A 15,195-nucleotide genomic window follows, 5' to 3' on the forward strand; every position below is an offset into this window, starting at 1 on the left:
ATTGATACACAGAACCTTGGGACACTCTCAAGTACACCAACATAGACATAACAGGAATCACAGAAAGAGATGAGGAAAAGTAAGCAACGAGGAAATACATTTGAAAATACAACAACCAAAACTTCTCAAATTTGATGAAAAACACTAATCTACAGTGGTCTTCTAATCAGAAATCATGGAAATCAGAAGACAGTGGGAATTCATCTTCAGAATGCAGAAGAAAATCAATATTAACCAAGATTTCTTAACCAACAAATTCTCCCTTAAAAATTAAGTATTAATTAAGACATTTTCAGATAACAAATATTGAGAGAATTTTTAAACATTTTTGCTGTTCTATAAGAAATATTAAACAGAGTCCTTAAGGCTCAAATCAAAGGGCACTAGATGGTAACTTGAATCCACATTAAGAAATAAAGACCACTGACCAGGTAACTAAAATAGGTAAATATAAAAGACAAAGTAGTTGGCTAAATAATGGCCTCCCCACTGATACTCATATCCAAACCTTGAAACCTATAAATATTGCCTTATATGGCAAAAGTAGACTTTGCAGGTGGGATTAAGTTAAAGATCTCAAGATGGAGAGATCATACTGGATTTTCTGGGTGGGGCCCAAGTGCAATCACACCTGTTCTTATCAAAGAAAAACAGAAGGAAATTTGACATTGAAGAGGAAGAAAACAATGTGATGATGGAAGCAGAGACATTTGAATATGCTATGCTGGTGGTTTTGGAGATGGAGACAGTGGACATAAATCAAGAAATGCAGTTCTAGAAGTTGGAGAAGGCAAAGAAATGGATGCTCCCCTAAAGTTTCCACAGGCAGAATTACCCTGTTAAGACCTTGGTTAAACCCCATAAGATTATTTCAAATTTGTAACTTCCAGGGGCACCTGGGTGGCTCAGTGGGTTAAGCCACTGCCTTTGGCTCAGGTCATGATCTCAGGGTCCTGGGATTGAGCCCCGCATCAGGCTCTCTGCTCAGTAGGGAGCCTGCTTCTCCCCCCACCCCGCCTGCTGCTCTGCCTACCTGTGATCTCTCTCTCTCTCTGTCAAATAAAGAAATAAAAATCTTTAAAAAACTTTATAACTTCCAGCATTGTAGGAGAATAAACTTTTGTTGTTTAAGCCATGAACTTTGTGGTACTATGTTACAGCAACAATAAAAAATTAATACAGAGAGTATAAATGTATGTTTGTGACTCTTATTTGATTTAAAGGAAAACTACATAAAAACAATAATTATAAAACAGTGTTTATGGGTATACAATGGCTAAATGTGTAGTTTCTACGACAATAATAGCACAAAAGAGGAAGGAGGGAATGGAGATATATTAGAACAAACTTTTTAATAGTATTGAAGTTAAGTTAGAATTGTCAAAATTAGATTGTCTTAAGATGTTAATTTTAATCCCTAGGGCAACCACTAAGAAAATAATTTTTTTAAATCTTCTTAAAAAATAACAAGAGAATTAAAATGGCATACTAAAAATGTCTTTTAAAAAGAATGCAATAGTGGAGAAATAAATGAGCAAAAAAGACAATAAGCATATAGAAAACAAATAATAAAATGGCAGATGTAAATCCTACCTTACCCATGATTACATTAAATACAAATTAATCCAACTCCATACTATCTACAAGAGAAAGACTTTTAGATTCAAAGAAATAAACAGAATGAAAGTGAAAAGATGGAAAAATATATACCATGAGAAGGGTATTTTAATATCAGACAAAATAGACTTTGGAACAAAAATGTTATCAGAGAACAAGAAAGGTATTTCATAATGACAAGGTCAACCCATCAAGAATATATTAAAACATATGTAAACATACATAAATGTCAAAATACATGAAGCAAAAACTGCCAGAAAAAAAGGGAAGAAACAGACAGTTTGATTATAGTAACTAGAGAATTCAAAATGACACTTTAAAAACTTGATGGAACAAGTAGGAAGAATATCAATAAGAAAATAAGATAGTTGGGCACTTGGGTGGCTCAGTCGGTTAAGCATCTGCCTTCAGCTCAGGTCATTATCCCAGGGTCCTGGGATTGTCCCACATTGGGCTCCCTGCTCAGACGGGAGTCAGCTTCTCCCTCTGCCCCTCCCTCTCCACCCCATACTCGTGCTTGCTCACTCTCTCTTGAGAAGTAAATAAATAAAATCTTTTTTTAAAAAAAGAAAAGACAGTTGAATAAAATCAAACCAGCTAGAATAACAGACGTCTATAAAATACTCCAAGCAGCTTCAAAATACATATTCTATCCAACTTTCTCTTGGATAGACCATATAGTAGGCAATAATAAAATACCATATACATTTATAAGGATTGAAATCATACAAATAATATTTTCTGACAATAATGGAATTAAGTTAGTAATTGAAGGCATAAGGAAATCTGAAAAATCTACAAACATGTATAAATTAAACAGTATATTTTCATTTAGTCAGAAGAAATCATGAGAGAAATTAGAAACTACTTTGAGATGAATAAAAATGAAAACACAACAAACCGTAACTTTTGGGATATAGTTAAGAAGTGCTTTGAGGGACTATTATAGATGTAAATCCTTATATTAAGAAGATGAAAATCTCGAATCAATAATTTAAATTCTCGCCTTAAAGCACTAGAAAAAAATGCTTAAAACAAAAAAAAATCATAAGGAAGGAAATAGTAAAGATTAGAGTGGAAATAAATGAAATAGAGAATAGTAAAACAATAGAGAATATCACTAAAACCAGAAGTTGGTTCCTTGAAAATATAAGGGAAAAAAAAAACTGACAATGCTATAACTAGACCTACCAAGAAAAAAAAGGATAAGGATTCAAATTATTAAAATCAGGAATGAAAGAGGGGACATGACTCTTAACTCCAAAGGTTTACAAAGGATTATACAGTAATACCATGAACAGCTGTGTGACAGTAAGTAAGACGAGATAGATGAAAGGGACAAATTCCAATAAAGACACAAACTACCAACACTAAAAAATAGAAATAGAAAGAAAAGTAAACTTACTGAAAATGGCAATGGAATTCTGAGACTTGATCCCTCTCCTAAAAGCAACTAATAAACTGGCAAAAAGTATCAGAATCAATTTCTGTAGAACTCTGGAATCTAGTAAAATAAAAATTATAACAATAAGGGGAAATTTAGTGAAATTTCTACTACTCCTCTGTGGTAAGAAATTTTAAATTGTTTACCTACCATCCACCATGCCCCAGATTTTCAACAGTCTGTACATGGCAGCTTAATATCCTGATTTAGATTGCTAGCACCTAAGGGAAGAATTCAGATTCTATTCTTATAGAATTGTGATTGTGAGTCTTAGTCTACCTGGCAGTTCTCTCAAGGACCAGCACAAAAACTTCCATTTGTCACATGAGACAGAGCATTCCTCGGACTGGGACTGGGGCAGCTTTCTGGGTAACTTTTGCCAAAAGCATTTAAGGTCATGGGTATTGACCAAAGCAGCCTGGGGCAAGGAACAACATTTAGAATAAAAAATAGACAGAAGGGTTTGAAGAGGTGGGGGGTGGGCAGTTGGGGGAACCAGGTGGTGGGTATTAGGGCACGGATTGCATGGAACACCGTGGTACAAAAACAATGAATACTGTTATGCTGAAAATAAATTTAAAAAATAGACAGACTGACAAGCATAAGTATGAGAAGCTGGGAAAAGACATACATGGACAAACAAGCACTTTTAAAAACTTTATATAAAAGAAATCAAATGCTATATGTCCATACCAAGATTGGACACATGCTCAGCAAAGGCCAGAGAAGACCCTAAATGTTCACCTTGGGCTGGTCTTAAGGTCTGAAAAAGCAGAAAGTAAAGCATTAAAAATATCTCAACTTGGAGCTCATCTGCAAAGACTGGGAAAGCATTTTTCTTCTGTTGGCTCTAGACATTTAAAGTAACTTTGTCCAAATACCAGTTGATTACTGAGCTAATCTGGCACAGATTTCAGTGACCTCATATGACAAAGAATACAGAATTTACAAAAAGTACTTTTAAAAGTCAACAAACAAAGAAACAACCAACAACAAAGAACAACAACAAAACCTGGAAAGTGAGAGGATCTAATTTACAGAATTGACATTTTCTAATATACAAAATGTCCAAATTCCAGCACAGATTGTAAGGTATATGAAGAAACAAGAAATTATGGTCTATTTCTAGGAAAGGAAAAAATTATTAGACTGAGTATAAAAAAGTTTATGTATTAGACAAACTAGAAAAAAGTTTTAGATCAACTTTCTTAAATATGCTCAAAGAGCCAAAGGAAGCCATGGACAAAGGACTAAGGAAATGAGGGGAAAATGCCTCAGCAAATACAAACTATCAGCAGAGAGATAGAATATAGAGATAGAAATTATAACAAGGAACAAAATAGAAATTCTGGAGTGAAAATAACTGAAGTAAAAAGCTCACTAGAGGGGTTTGATGGCATATTTGAGCATGTAGAAGAAAGAATCAGTTACTCTTAAGAGAGATGAATTGAGATTATCCAGTCTGAGGAGCAAAAAGTAAAAAGAAAGAGGAAAAATTAACAAAACCTAAAAGAAACAGGAGAAACAATGAAGCATATTTAAAATATGCATGATAGGAATCTCAGAAGGAGAAAAGAGATAGAAACAAGAAGACGGAATTTTTGAACAAATAAAAGCTAAAAATTATTCATAAGGGGATACACTAATCTATGTATTCAAGAAGTTCAGTTATTTCCAATTAGGATAAACATGAGCCAAATCAAGACATATTATAGTCACATTGTCAAAACCAAGTACATGCTCTTACACTGTAACAACTATAGTTTCAGCAATTTTCTAGTTTTTGAGTTGGGTGGTGATTTCACAGTATGAAAGAGGAAAGGGAAGGGAAGGGGAATAAAGGGGAGGAAAGGAAAGAAAAGAGGGACAAAAGGTAGATGCTAAGACTGTGTAGTAGACAAAGGATTATGATAAATCAGTTCATCTATGACACGTTTTAAAAAATACTTTAATGCTTTCTTTTTTAGCTGTCTGACATTCTACATGAGAACCGGTCCAATATTGGAGTGCAAGTTTCAAGTGTGAAGAGAAGTGAACAGAGAAGGTGAGAAGGAAGTAGCAGAAAAAAGGTTGGGGTGTAAGGATTTTGAGGTCCCTCAGGGACATTCAAGCAGTGGTATCCAATAGACAGTTGGCAAAGAGGGTCTGGGGCTAAGGGGAGGGAACAGCCTGGAGATGGAGCTTTGAGAATCATCTGTGCTTGGGGGAAATGAGCAGAAATCATTCAGGGAGAGAGAACATGGGTACAGAGAAGAGGTCCAGGAACACAGCTGCTCAAGGTGGCAGTGCCGCTTCCTGGCGGTACTACTGTCTGGGCTCTGGAGTCAGGCAGAGCCGGTCTTGAAAGCAGCCTGTGGGACTCAGGTGTTGAGCGCTCCTGGCAAAGTCGGGTACAGTCCCTGTGATCAGCGGTCACACCTGGCAATGACGTATATCGCTGAGGGATGCAGTGCGAGGGCCTGAGATGCGCCAGGTAAAGCACCTGCGGTCTGGAAGCCTCCAGGCTCCGGCTCTCTCCTTGATTCCCCCTTTGCCACCCCGCCCCCCACCGTGTGTGGTTGCTTGGTGCCTTGGGGATGGGGGGATGGGGGCGGGGTGGGGGACCGAGCTCGGTGACGCGGCGCTCACGTGACTGGCTGGGCGCCGACGTGGGCAGCAGCCCCCGCGCCCGCCCGTTCGCCCGCCCTGCGGTCGCGTCCCTGCGCCCTCCGCTCCCGTCGCCCGCGCGGAACCAGCTCCCTGAGCTGCCCGGGCGGCGGGCGAGGGGTGAGCGGGCTTCAGCGAGCCCGAGGAGGCGCAGGCCTGCCCCGGGCCCCGCAGGTCAGTGTGAAGGTGGGCGCTACCGGCGGCCCCGGTCAGAGGTGGAGGTGGATGGGAGTAGGATCCGGGAGCAGCGCGGAGTGGGATGGGGGTCCAGGAGGTCGGTGAGGAGGGGGATGCAGCGTGGACGTGGGCAGGTGGGGAGGGAGCACCCCACCGCCGCCTCCTCGACGCCCCTCCTCCGCGCCCTCCATCCATTTTTGGACCTGAAATGCGGGGAGGTGCCCCCGCAGTGCGACAGTGAAATGTAGACATATTCTAGAAATAACCCGCTCTCACACTCTGTACCTAACAGGAAATACTGACCTCCGCGGAAAAGGGGAGAGGGTGGGCGGCATGCCTGCAGCGGAGGAGGACACAGAGACCCAAACCATTTGGAAAGCATCCTGGTCTGGAGTCTGAGGCCTGAAAATTAATGGCGGTTGGGATGTGGGGGAGATAGGAGAGGGAAATGTTGCTTGAACAGGACTCAGCTTCAGGAAAGAAACTTAAGTAGGCTGAGTGCACAGGCCCTCTCCTGTCTCCTGTCTGTCTGCAGGTCTGTGTGTCTGTCCCCAGCACTCTGCAAGGCTAGAAAAGGAGGAGGAACCTGTCCAGAATCTCTGCAGGTTAGTGAAAGGGGGAGACCATTGGACAGGAACGGGGGGGAGGGTGTGGAGGGCACAGTTTGGGCAGAATTTGAGGACCCCATTGCCTATCCTCCATACCACATATATTGTGCCCACCCCACCACATAGAAGGTGGTAGGGCCTGCCAGGGAAATGGTTGGCTCTCACATGTGGGATGAATTGTGGGGTAAAGGGTGGGCTGAAGACACACTTGGAGGGCTTGGGAAGTCAGGGGAACCCAGCCAAGGGGAAGAATGCCAGTAATATCAGCATCTGCCTCCCACCTCCAAGTCCTTAGTCTCCCTTGTCTCCTTTGTTTTTTCTTCCCCTTCCCATCCCACCCCTCCCCCCACCCCTGCCCCAGGACAAGGAAAAGAAGGGAAAATTCAACATGGAAAAACTCTACAATGAAAATGAAGGAAAGCTGGAAATTGAGGGAAAGCCTGAAGATGAAGTAGAGCCTGAAGATGAAGGAAAATCAGATGAGGAAGAAAAGCTGGAAATGGAAGGGAAGCCAGGGCATGAGGGAAAGCTCCAGAATAAGGGACAACCAGATAATGGGGGACAACCAGAAGATGAGGGAAAGCAAGAAAAGCAGGGCATGTCCAACAATGAGGGAAAACCACATGTTGAGGGCAAGCCAGAATCCCTGGCAAAGGCTGAGAGTGAACCACGGGCTGCCGAAAAGCGCCCAGCTGAAGATTACGTGCCCAGGAAAGCAAAAAGAAAAACAGACAGGGGGACAGATGATTCCCCCAAGGACTATCAGGAGGACTTACAGGAAAGGCACTTGGGCAGTGAGGAGATGGTGAGAGAATGTGGAGATATGTCAAGGGCTCAGGAAGAGCTAAGAAAAAAACAGAAAATGGGTGGTTTCCACTGGATGCAAAGAGATGTACAAGATCCATTTGCCCCAAGGGGGCAGCGGGGTGTCAGGGGCGTGAGGGGCGGAGGTAGGGGCCAAAGAGGCTTACATGATATCCCATATCTTTAATGCCTTTGGCCTTCAATTTTGTTTTCTCTGATGAGAATATTGCTGATGCTGCTTTCCCTGGTAGGCATTTGCCAGGCTATGTGCTTTAACCTTAAGCTGATATTTTGTTTTAGGTGTCACTCTTGTTACCAGCAGCCTTTTGATCCAGCTATAATGCTCTCTGCCATTCAGTAGAGAATTTTCATCCATGTGCATGGAAAAGATGTTCATGGTACATTGCAAAAATAATAAAGATAAAATAATTTCAGAACCGCATATGCAGTATCAGCCCATTTTTGTAAAAATATAATACTTGCATAATGCATTTGTGCACAGAGAAAACTCTGAAAGTGTGTTACACTAAAAAGTGGGCAGTGGTTTTTCCTGCATGATAGCCAGAATAGGTCTCATCCATACCCAGAAATGAGTTCAATCACCTCATGGTTAGGTACTTCCATGGCATTCTTCTGCAGGCGTGCCCAACCGCATATCTTCCCCTAGTTGTAACCATGTCCATAAGCACTGCTGCTCCTTCTGGGTCCTGTACCATCCTATGGCTTCCACCATGGTGTGATTCTTTTTTGGTCACTCATCTCTTTTTCCTAAATATATGAATTATGTTTGTCATAATTTAAAAATAACTAAAAGCTGAAAAGAATACATGGTAAGTGATTTAACTGTTCTGTGAGTTTAAGAGGGCAGTGAAGACAAAACTCCTGTTGTCAGAACATGAAAAAATAGGTAAAACTCACATTTTCTAGAACTAATAGCTAGAGAAATCAACCTGACAGTTATAACACACCTACTGCTGTAAGGGTCAATGTTGTTATCTGTAAAATGGGGATATTACTTGCTTTATGGACCTGCCAAGAGGATCAAATGAGGTACTGAGTTATGTGAGCTCTGTTGTAACCCAGCCTCTATCAGATACTTGTGTGTGTGTGGGGGGGGTGGTGGTATGGCTCCCACACTATTCCCATGCAGCAGCAGGTATATGAATGGAATTCAGACACTTGGAGCAGGACTGAAGGAGGTCTCATCTGTGCCCAGTAACAAGTCTAGGCAGCTAGAAGATGAATGCCATTGTCTCCTGGATATGTCCATGTCTGCTGGGCAGTGTGCCCTTGCTCCTGGGTTCTGTACTTATTACTGATACTATCTAATGATCTGGAGGCCTTAAGGTGCCAAAGCCCTATCAATTTCTCTAGAGTCAATGCCCACCCATCCTTGACCCTTATAGAAGTGAACAAAGCTCTTTTCTCACTTGAGTTATAGTTATTCAGTTACCTGTGAGTATCCCACTAGTGTTACTTGCAAAATGATAATTTATGTGTATTTTTTCAGTTTGTGCATTTTTGCATACATGAATATCCTCATCAAATTCAGATATTACCGGCTAGAAGAGGAAAAAATATCTGTGATAAAGCTGTGCTGGGGTGTCTGGGTGACTCACTTGGTTAAGTGTCTGACTTTGGCTCAGGTCATGATCTCAGGGACCTGGAATAGAACCCCATGTTGAGTTCAAGGCTCAGTGGGAAGTCTGTTTGTCCCTCTGCCTCTCCCCCAACTTATGCTCTTTCTCCCTCAAATAAATAAATAAATAAAATCTTTTTTTTTTTTTTAAGTTGCGCTATTCTTATAGGTTAATATCTGCAAACTCTCTCCTAGGTGGAGTTCTCTCCCAGGAAACTTGTCAGGCCCCACTTTAGCAGTTCAGTCAACACTTAAACATATCTGATTTTTAGATCTTTATTAGTGAACATGTGGTGCATGGAGCAGCTCCTCAGTATCACTTGAGAGTTAATTAGAAATGCAGAATCTCAGGCCCTACTTCAGAACTACTGAGTTAGGATCATTTTAACAAGATTCCCAGATGATTCCTGTGCACATTTAAGTTTGAGAACAAGTGGCTTAGATGGAGACTCTTTTCAGGCTCTCCACTCCCACCTTCCCATCAAATATGTACCTGAAAATATAAATATATGTACCATATAAGATACACACTCTCCCATGAATTAATAGGTCTTGAAATTAATTCAGTGGATCAAGACTTGCAAATTGCTAAGGAAATAAGATAAAATAAAGGCAAATAGAAAATATCACATTGCAGGTATGGTGAATATTATATGACATTTGTATTTCAGATGTTTGTGTGTGTGTGTGTGTGTGTGTGTGCATGTGTGTAACATAAGTTGTGATACAAAAATATATTTCTCACTGTGGGCTGTGGTTTTAAAAAACTGAGAAACACTTTATTGGATTCTTTGCATCTCAAAACATATCCAGCCCATTTTATATTTGTATATCTAGTGCCCAATACAGTACCCGACAAATAGTAGGTATTTAATAAAAGCATAAATAATAAGGACTAATTTGGGAACCTTAAGTTGTTCCCGAAGTTTAGCCCTTATCTACATAATTAACTTTGGAAAAATAATTTTAATTTTCTAACAGGTTTTACCAGCACCAAGGAGAACTCCTTGGCTGGAGTGGAACTTCTCAACCCCAGGAAGACAGGCTCTGTAAAGTGAAACTAAACAACTGTGATATCTGTGCTGTAAAAAGATCCAGTGGAAGACTATGTCACAGGAGCACAGTGTCATAAAGGAACAGTATGCTTGCCAGGGTGGGAAGCCAGGATAAGGAGCTGCCATGGAGGGATAACAGTTGATTTACCTGCAGGTGATCTTTCTCCGGTTAGCCTGTAGGAATCAGGACCTTAGATTTTAGAGACAATGTATATCATACTGGCTTTGTGGTTGGACTCCATATGGTTTCCAATTTTAAGTGATACCCAGAGAAAGGAAAAGTACTACAGCAGGTCCGGGCTATAGTGCTAGTTTCTCTGACACTTCAGTCTCATGACCCTGAAGACCCAATTTTATTATATCCTTGCTATACAGAGTCTATGTAGCCTTAAAAATCCCCAATAATAGAATTAAAAAACATACTCCTAGGGTTTTTGAACAAACCATGCCCTCTTCTTTTAGCAGTTAGTATCCATTTGAGAAGATGCTCACTTGGGCTTGCTACGAGACCCTGGTAGAGACTTAACACCTGGCCATGAAGTATTTAATTTTCTGTATGAATGAGACACCCATTATGAGCTTGTTTCTATTTACTCTGTTAAATAGTAAAGTTTTGTGTGAGCACTGGCAAATGGATTAAAAAACTGGACTTGGGTACATCAAAGTGGCACAAGTAAATTACATCATACTTATTCCTGCTATTTCATTGTCTCTATCTCTCCACCATTATGTATGGCCTCATAACCAGTTAGAAGAAAAACAATCATCAAGTTTGTCAATGTATCTTCTTGGTATGTTGACAATAGATGTAAATGGATGTCTAAGGAATGACTTGGAAAAACACTGGGCAAGAAACATGCTGCCAGGGGTGCCTGGGTGGCTCAGTGGGTTAAAGCCTCTGCCTTTCATTCGGGTCATGATCCCGGGGTCCTGGGATCGAGCCCCGCATCAGGCTCTCTGCTCAGCGGGGGGCCTGCTTCCCTTCCTCTCTCTGCCTGCCTCTCTACCTATCTGTGCTCTGTGTCTGTCAAATAAAAAAAAAAAAGAAAAGAAACATGCTGCCAGTAAGTAGAATGCTATGTGGTTCATATGGGTCTTTGTATACAACTCTTCATAGATGTAGGTATGGGTCTATTCTGACCCATATGCAATGATGAAAAGGTTGATCAAGGATTTTGGAAAGAATTAAATTGGAAAATTATTAACAGTGCAGATTTTGTGTCCCATGATATAATAATTTACTATTGCACAACAAATTACCACACACTGAGGTTAACCAAACATTCATTTATTAGTTCACACATCTGTAGACCAGAGGTCTTGCACTGCATGATTATGCTTTCTGTTCAGGGTCTCACAAGGCTGACATCAAGGTGTTTTCAGAATTCAGTTCCTTGCAGCTGTAGGACTGTGGTACTGCATATTTTTTTACTGGCTATCAGCTGAGCTCTTTTCAGCTTATAATATCTTGCATTCTTTACCACAAGGCTCACTCCATTTTCAAGCCAGCAATAGTGCATTGACTCTTTCTCATGCTTCTAATCTCTGACTTCTCTGTACCTGACTCTAGACCACTATTTAAAGGGATAATGTGGGGTGCCTGGGTGGAATCATCTGACCCTTGATTTTGGCTCAGGTCGTGATCTCAGGATTGTGAGATTAAGTCTAGCATTGCTCTCTGCACTGGGTATGAAGACTGCTTAAGAATTTCTCTCTCCCTCCCTTTCCCTCTCTCCCTCTCTAAAAAAAAGCAGGGCGGATGGTGTGATTAGGTCAGGGCCACCTAGATAATTTTCTCATGTTAAAGTCAACTGATTTAAAACCCTAATTCTATCTACAGATGGCTTCACAGAAACACGTGGATTAGTGTTTGATTAAATAACTGGAAGAAGGTATGTATGTAATGCCAGTTGGCAATGTGGTAGGCAATCTTAAAATTCTTCTCCACAGTCCACCTTCTGATTCCTGAAGATTCATTTCCTTCCCAAATGCAAAACATATTCACCTCCCAAGGTTAACATATTCACCTTCCCCCAAGGTTCACAAGAGGTTCACAAGAACTCCATCTCATTACAGCATTAGCTCAAAAGTCAAAATCTCATCATCTAAATCATCTAAACCAGATGTGTATGAGGATCCTAGGTATAATCCACTAAGTACAGTTCCTGAAGATATTCCTCTCCATCTGAAACTCCATAGGTCCATACATTAAGTGTGATGGTAACCAAGTTAGATACTATGACTGGGATCCAAAACATTGCCTTCCTATTACAAAGGCTGATCTGGCTACTACCTATTACCAGATGTCCAAAACTCCCACAGCAGGGGACAATGCTGACCCATATATTTGGCAACATTTCCTGGTGCAACCAACTAGCTGCCAAGTGGTAAACTGATTACTGGAGCCCTTCTTTCCCAGAGGAGTAAAAATATTTTTTCTTATAGTAATAGACATGCATATCAGATAAGGAATTGCCATTACTGTCCATAACACTTCTGTCAGCATAAGCATGTCTTAGTCACCTGAATAGTGCCACACACAAAATCACCAAAATCATATTCAACCAAAGAATTAACTTTGCTACAAAATACAAAAAGAAATGGGCTAAATCTCACAGAATTTACTAATCTCTGACTTCTCTTATTGTGAAGATTTGGTAATAATTCTTTTGTGAATGTTTATAGAATTCAGCAGTGAAGCCATCTGCCCCTGGGTTTTTATTTGTGGGTATTTTTTATGACTAATGCAATCTCTTCCCTGCTATAACTCTAGTTGTATAATCTATTTCTTCTTTTTTGTGGACATATAAATGACATACAATGTTATATTAGTTTCAAATGAATAACATACTAACTTGACACTTGCATATATGGCAAAATGACCACTACATTAAATCTACTTACTGTTACCACACAAGGTTAATACAATATTATTAACTATACTCCCCATGGCTTATTTATTTTATAACTGGAAACGTTACTTATTGATCCCTTTCACCCATTCCTCCCAATCCTGCTCCTCTCAGTCAAATACTAGTCTATTCCCTGTATGTATGAGTCTGGGTTCTGTTTGTTTTGCTTTTTAGACACCACATATCTGTAAAGCCATGTGGTAATTGTCTTTCTGTTTGACTTACTTCATTAGTGTAATACCTTCAAGTTTCATCCATGTTGTCACAAATGACAATAGTTTACTTTTTATGATTGACTAGCATTCCTCTGTGTTTGTGTGTGTGTGTGTGTGTGTGTGTGTGTGTGTGTGTAACCCACCTTCTTTATACATTCACTCATTGATGGACACTTAGTTTGTTTCCATATCTTGGCTATTATAAATAATGCTGAAATGAACATAGGGGTAAATGTATCTTTTTGAATTAGTGTTTTTGTTTTCTTTGGACAGATACCCAATAATGGGGTTTCTGGATCACATGGTAGTTTCTAATCTTTTGAAAAACTTCAGTTCTGTTTTCCATAGTGGCTGCACCACTCTAGTTCTTTAAATGTTTGGTAGAATTCCCCTGGGAAGCCATCTGACCCTGGACTCTTGTTTATTGGGAGAGTTTTGATTACTGCTTCAATTTCATTGCTTGTTATGGGTCTGTTCAAGTTTTCTATTTCTTCCTGTTTCAGTTTTGGTAGTTTATACCTCTCTAGGAATGCATCCATTTCTTCCAAATTGCCTAATTTGTTGACATATAGTTGCTCATAATATGCTCTTATAATTGTTTGTATTTCTTGGCATTGGTTGTGATCTCTCCTCTTTCATTCATGATTTTATTTGTGTCCTTTCTGTCTTCTTTTTGATAAGTCTGCTTGGGGTTTATAGGTCTTAGTGATTCCTTCAAAAAACCAGATCTTCTAGGATTCTGATGGATTCCTGCCTCACGTTGAGGTCTTTTATCCATTTTGAGTTTATCTTTGTGTATGGTGTGAGAGAATGGTCGAGTTTCATTCTTCTAAACATAGCTGTCCAATTTGCCCAGCACCATTTATTGAAGAGACTGTCTTTTTTCCACTGGATATTTTTTCCTACTTTGTTGAAGATTATTTGACCATAGAGTTGAGGGTCCATATCTCTGCTCTCTACTCTGTTCCACTGATCTATGTGTCTGTTTTTGTGCCAGTACCATGCTGTCTTGGTGATCACAGCTTTGTAGTAAAGCTTAAAATTAGGCAACATAATCCCCCCAGTTCTGTTTTTCTTTTTCAACATTTCCTTAGCAATTCGGGGTCTTTTCTGATTCCATACAAATTTTAGGATTATTTGCTTCAGCTCTTTGAAAATTGCCAGTGGAATTTTTATCAGAATGGCATTGAAAGTATAGATTGCTCTAGGCAGTATAGACATTTTAACAATGTTTATTCTTCCGATCCAAGAGCATGGAATGGTCTTCCATCTTTTTGTGTCTTCTTCAATCTCTTTCATGAGTGTTCTGTAGTTCCTCAAGAACAGATCCTTTACCTCTTTGGTTAGGTTTATTCCCAGGTATCTTATGGTTCTTGGTGCTATAGTAAATGGAATTGATTCTCTAATTTCCCTTTCTGTATTTTCATTGTTAGTGTATAAGAAAGCAACTGATTTCTGTACAATGATTTTGTATCCTGCCACATTACTGAATTGCTGAATGAGTTCTAGTAGTTTGAGGGTGGAATATTTTGGGTTTTCCATATAAAGTATGATGTTATCTGTAAAGAGAGAGAGTTTGACTTCTTCATTATCACTTTGAATACCTTTTATTTCTCTTTGTTGTCTGATTGCTGTTGCTAGGACTTCATCAGCCACAGCAACTTCTTTCAAGATATGTCTCCAAAGGCAAAGGAAACTAAAGTGAAAATGAATTTTTAGGACTTCATTAAGATCAAAAGCTTCTGCACAGCAAAGGAAACAGTCAACAAAACAAAGAGGCAACCCACAGAATGGGAGAAGATATTTGCAAATGACAATAAAGACAAAGGGCTGATACCCAGGATCTATAAAGAACTCCTCAAACTCAACACACACAAAACAGATAATCATGTCAAAAAATGGACAAAAGACCTGAACAGATACTTCTCCAATGAAGACATACAAATGGCTAACAGACACATGAAAAAATGTTCATCATCACTAGCCATCAGGGAGGTTCAAATCAAAACCACATTGAGATACCACTTTACACCAGTTAGAATGGCCAAAATTAACAAGACAGTAAACAACATGTGTTG

The 15,195-nt window shown here is 39.8% G+C and overlaps 1 protein-coding gene across 2 annotated transcripts; it reads left to right on the forward strand.

The window, feature by feature from the left end:
* The first annotated feature begins 5,360 nt into the window (after positions 1-5,360).
* TCEAL6 (transcription elongation factor A like 6) lies at positions 5,361-7,735 on the forward strand. 2 transcript variants are annotated; one of them, XM_032881710.1, is made up of 3 exons: positions 5,361-5,534; positions 6,420-6,489; positions 6,854-7,735. In XM_032881710.1, the coding sequence occupies exons 1-3, from the start codon at positions 5,506-5,508 to the stop codon at positions 7,481-7,483; spliced, it is 729 nt and encodes a 242-aa protein (XP_032737601.1). In that variant the 5' UTR covers positions 5,361-5,505; the 3' UTR covers positions 7,484-7,735. The 2 variants fall into 2 exon arrangements, with proteins under 2 accessions (XP_032737601.1, XP_032737602.1); XM_032881711.1 differs by lacking the exon at positions 5,361-5,534 and adding an exon at positions 5,716-5,881.
* Positions 7,736-15,195: the final 7,460 nt, after the last annotated feature.

The sequence above is a fragment of the Lontra canadensis genome, unplaced genomic scaffold (assembly GCF_010015895.1).
Source record: "Lontra canadensis isolate GAN:19392208 unplaced genomic scaffold, GSC_riverotter_1.0 scaffold77, whole genome shotgun sequence".
NCBI classification, from domain to species: domain Eukaryota; kingdom Metazoa; phylum Chordata; class Mammalia; order Carnivora; family Mustelidae; genus Lontra; species Lontra canadensis.

Excerpts from the sequence above, each read along its gene's own strand:
- TCEAL6 (XM_032881710.1), top strand. The coding sequence starts at position 5,506 with ATGCAGTGCGAGGGCCTGAGATGCGCCAG. Across the intron at positions 5,535-6,419 it reads GAGGGCCTGAGATGCGCCAG|GTCTGTGTGTCTGTCCCCAG; the intron begins GTAAAGCACCTG and ends GTCTGTCTGCAG. Across the intron at positions 6,490-6,853 it reads CCTGTCCAGAATCTCTGCAG|GACAAGGAAAAGAAGGGAAA; the intron begins GTTAGTGAAAGG and ends CCCCTGCCCCAG.